Source organism: Myotis davidii, unplaced genomic scaffold (genome assembly GCF_000327345.1).
Source record: "Myotis davidii unplaced genomic scaffold, ASM32734v1 scaffold358, whole genome shotgun sequence".
NCBI lineage: Eukaryota > Metazoa > Chordata > Mammalia > Chiroptera > Vespertilionidae > Myotis > Myotis davidii.
Window position 1 is genome coordinate 293,996 of NW_006290768.1, and position 4,446 is coordinate 298,441.

Below are 4,446 nucleotides of genomic sequence, written 5' to 3' on the forward strand. Positions count from 1 at the left end.
CCCATGGGCTGCCGCCCGCCGCCTCGGCTGCCACCCAGGAGCCGGCAGGGATAAGCGCAGGTGAGTGTGCCCATGCCGGTCTCGGAGCCCCGGCCTGTGCAGCATCCCCACACCTGTCTCCCCTGCACGCTCCTTCCAGCCCATCTCTGATGTCTGGCTCCAAACCATGTGCCGCTATGTGCCCCCTCCCCACGTCCACCTCTTTCCCCGGTCGCCTCTCTTGTATGCTCCCGCCTCCAACCTTCCTTCGGGACCCATGTCTGCCCGCCCAGCCCTCCTCTGGATCCTTTGTCCGGCTGTGCTCCCTGGCCATTATCTGTCTGTCTCTCCTTTATTTCTGCACACCATCCATTCTCCCTCTGCTGTTTCTCTCTGAGGTCCTGCTGGCCACAGTCTGCCTGGCCCTCATCACTGCCCTCTGTCTGCCCATCTCCCACACTCCCGCGCAGTGCACAGCTCTGTCCATCCCAAGTCTCCGTCCCCGACTTCTGTCTGTCTTTTCATCTGTCCCTCTCTTCTGAGCCCCAGCTCGCCTTCCCCATGGTCTCCTACCCATGTCTTCCCCTTCCCCTCATTTCTCCCTCCCTCAGCTTGGTCCCTGTCTCCGCATCCTGCAGCTCCATCCCTCCCAGCCACCACCACACATAACCATCTCTCCCTACCTCCATGCACCCCTCTCCCTTAGTCCTGTCTCTCTGTCCACTCCGATCTGGCTTCCTGTCCCTCCCCGGGGCCACACCGAGCTGTTTCCCACCCTGGGCGGTTGCTCATGCTGTTCCTGCTACTTCGCATGCTTTTCCCGACTCCAGCCCCACTGGCCGGCTCCATCTCATCCCGCAGGTCTCAGAGAGCCCCCTCCCCAGATGACCGCCACCTCCTGGTCCCTGGTTCCTTGGTTCCTTCCGCTGTTTTTTCTGAGAGCGTTGTGTTGTTTATGTGTCTACGGATTTGTTTACTCATTGTCACCTCTCAGTGGGTTGTGACACCAGGAAATGAGGGAACGCGGGAGGTGCGCACGTTCCGGCTGGATCTGCAGCAGTTGGCGGAGTGCCTGGCATGTAGTTGGTGCTCAATGAGTGTTTGTTGGAAGTATACGCATAATGAATGACTATCCCTAAATTCTGTCTGCTCACCCCTGCACCCCTAATCTTTGTCTCCTTGTTCGCTCACCCCTTTATTTGTGCATCCTTAACCTCTGCCCCATGTGGCCTTTCCAGTCCCTTCCTCCTGGTCCATTTGTCCCTATCCTGTCTTCTTGGCCACTCACATCCATCTCTGTCCCTTGTTTGTCAAACCCTTGTTACTATCTTCTTGCCTGCCCACCCCTAATTCCAGTCCTCCCGTCCATTGGCCCCTAATTTCCTTTTCCTTCTGCATTCATACCCAATCTCTGTTCCCTTGTCCATCAGCCCCCAATCTCTGTCCCCTTGTCCACCAGACCCCAATCTCTGTCCCCTTGTCCATCAGCCCCCAATCTCTGTCCCCTTGTCCACCAGACCCCAATCTCTGTCCCCTTGTCCATCAGCCCCCAATCTCTGTCCCCTTGTCCATCAGCCCCCCATCTCTGTCCCCTTGCCCCTTTTCCCAGCCCCCACTCTCTGTCCCCTTGTCCATCAGTCCCCAATCTCTGTCCCCTTGTCCATCAGCCCAAATCTCTGTCCCCTTGTCCATCTGTCTTTTCTCTTTCCACACTTACCCACTCTCTCCCCCATCTCGTTCCCCACCTGCACCCTCGCCGGCCCGTCCCAAGCAGGACCCACCGGTCACCATGTCCGGAGACTACGAAGATGACCTCTGCCGACGGGCACTCATCCTGGTCTCAGACCTCTGTGCCCGGGTCCGAGATGCCGACACCAGCGACAGGTGCCAGGAGTTCAACGACCTGCGAATCCGGGGCTACCCCCGGGGCCCCGATGCAGGTCAGCACCCCAGCTGTCCCCCCAGCCCCTGCCTCCGCCTCCGCAGACCCGCTCAGCTTTCTCTTCCCTGTGGGGTTAATTCCGCTTAGAGTCCTGCCTCCATCCTGTCCGCTGCTGGCCCCCCCAAACTCTGATCCAAGGAGCAGGAGCTGTGTGGTCCATTTGACCCCTGACCTTGTGGAGTTCTGCCCTAGGCCCCCCCCCACCCCCCATGCTGCCGCATATCCCCTCCAGTTACCTTTGTGCATCTCGAATAGTGCGTGCGCGGGTTCAAATCCCACCTCTCTCAGTACTAACTGGATGGCTTTGGGCAAGTGACTTGTCTGTGCCTCAGTTTCCCCATCTGGACAACGGAGACAGTGTAAGTGACTGCCCCGTGGGGCATGAGAGACTCACATGCTACAACACACGTGAAGAGTGTAGCCAAGCTGGGCACACAGTGGTCATTCCATCAAGGTTGGGAGATTCTCATTAAACACCAACTGTGAAGCAGGCAACCCGCGAGGCCCCGGGCCTGTTCCATCGACGACGCTCAGTGACCCTTCGTGGTACATATGATCCCCATTTTCAGTGAGGGAAACAGGCTCAGAAGGGTGAACTGACTTGCCCCAGGTCACCCAGCTCCAAGGCAGCAGGGTTCTCAGAGCAAGGACGGGCTGGATGAGGGGCCTGAGGAAGCACGTCTGGTCCTGGGAGACTGAGCGGCAGCTTGCTGTGCACGGGGCAGACCGCCCAGGGCACAGCGCTGAGCGGCGAGGCCCGAGGGCTGCGGCGACTTGCTTGGTGTCCCACAGCCGTAGGCGGAACAGCCAGACCTGACCCCGGGAAGTCAGGACCAGCCTCAGGTTCAGTGGCCTCCTAGGAGGACCCACAGAACTCAGAAAAGGGGTTCCACGCAGGACCGATTCTCTCCTCTCCAGCAAATGGGGGGTGCAAGGCTCGGAGTGGTTAAGGCAGCTTCTCAAGGCCACACAGCTTCTCTTTGATCGCCTCTGAGCATTTTGGGGGGACCTTGGTCCTGTTTCTGGGGGTGTACCCTCTTACAGAGAGGCACCGTGTGCTAGCGATCAAGAGAACAAAGTCTGGAGACAGGCTGCTGAGTTCAAATCGCAGACCTGTCGTTTACTTCCTGTGAAGCCTTCTACAAGTCACTCAGCCTCTCTGTGCCTCCGTTTCCTCATCTTTAAAATGGGTATATAAAATACCCACCTTGTGGGGTCATGGAGTTTAAAATAAATAATATATGTAAATTGTTTAGAACAATGCATGGCAAATACTAAAAAATTACTTTTTAATTATTTTTTGAAGCTTAGCTCTTCGGGAAGATAAATTGTGACCCCCGCACCCTGACCCCTGACCTCTGTGCCCGCTCTCTCTAGACATCTCGGTGAGCCTGCTGTCAGTCATCGTGACGTTCTGTGGCATCGTCCTCCTGGGCGTCTCCCTCTTCGTGTCCTGGAAGCTGTGCTGGGTGCCCTGGCGGGACAAGGGCTCGGCCGTGGGCGGTGGCCCCCTGCGCAAAGAGCTAGGCCCTGGGGTCGGGCTGGCAGGCCTGGTAGGCGGCAGTGGGCACCACCTGGGGGCTGGCCTGGGTGGCCACCCTCTGCTGGGGGGCCCACACCACCATGCCCACGCCGCCCACCACCCGCCCTTCGCGGAGCTGCTGGAGCCGGGCAGCCTGGGGGCCTCGGACGCCCCTGACCCCTCCTACTTGGACATGGACTCCTACCCAGAGGCCGCCGCCGCCGCCGCTGCAGTGGCTGCTGGGGTCAAACCGAGCCAGACGTCTCCTGAGCTGCCCTCAGAGGGAGGGGCAGGCTCTGGGCTGCTCCTGCTGCCTCCTAGCGGTGGCGGTTTGCCCAGTGCCCAGTCACATCAGCAGGTCACCAGCCTGGCGCCCACCAGGTGAGGCTGGGTGATGGGCTGGGGGTGCACTCTGAACGTCTGCTCCTCCTCTGTGTCTGTTTCCCATCCTGGCTTTCCTGAACCCTGGGGGAGTAGGGGTTCGGGGTGTGGACTCCTGGATCCTGGGGATAAAGGAGGCGGGGCCCCGGACTCCTGGGTCTGGGAGAGGAGGGGGAGGAGCCTAGAGTCCTTGGGCCTAAGGGAGAAGGGGGCTGGAGGTCTGCTCTCCTGGAGCCAGAGGAAGAGGAGGCTGGGGGCAGGACACCAGGGAGGTGGAAAGAATGAGGGTTAGGACACCACCACCACCACCGCCGCCCCCCCGCCCCCGCCAGACCCTGAGGCAAAAGGCAGTCCACAGGCCTGAGTGCTGAAACACAGAGGGGGGTGAGCAGCCCGACAAGCCCTGCCCTCATGTCATCCACAATCCCGGGGAAGTGGGCCCAGTGGCTGTCTCGGGCCGGTCTGGGCAGCCAGGCCAGCGCTGCCGTGAGGCAGCTCGGGGAACTGCGGCTGTGATGTATCTGGTTGATTGAATTGTGGATGCTGAACCATCTTTGCATTCCTGGGGTGGATCCCACTTGGTCGTGGTGGATTAATGCAGGTTGAATCTGGTTTGCTAACT

The 4,446-nt window shown here is 59.6% G+C and overlaps 1 protein-coding gene across 1 annotated transcript in view; it reads left to right on the forward strand.

Annotated features, from left to right (window-relative positions):
* Nucleotides 1-4,446, forward strand: part of SYT3 (synaptotagmin 3) — a 14,276-nt gene continuing 9,830 nt past the window's right edge. Inside the window, exons 1-3 of the mRNA XM_015563996.1 lie at nucleotides 1-60; nucleotides 1,754-1,919; nucleotides 3,299-3,824. Coding sequence (XP_015419482.1) covers nucleotides 1,769-1,919; nucleotides 3,299-3,824 — 677 coding nt within the window. The 5' untranslated portion in view covers nucleotides 1-60; nucleotides 1,754-1,768. The remainder of the gene's footprint in view (nucleotides 61-1,753; nucleotides 1,920-3,298; nucleotides 3,825-4,446) is intronic.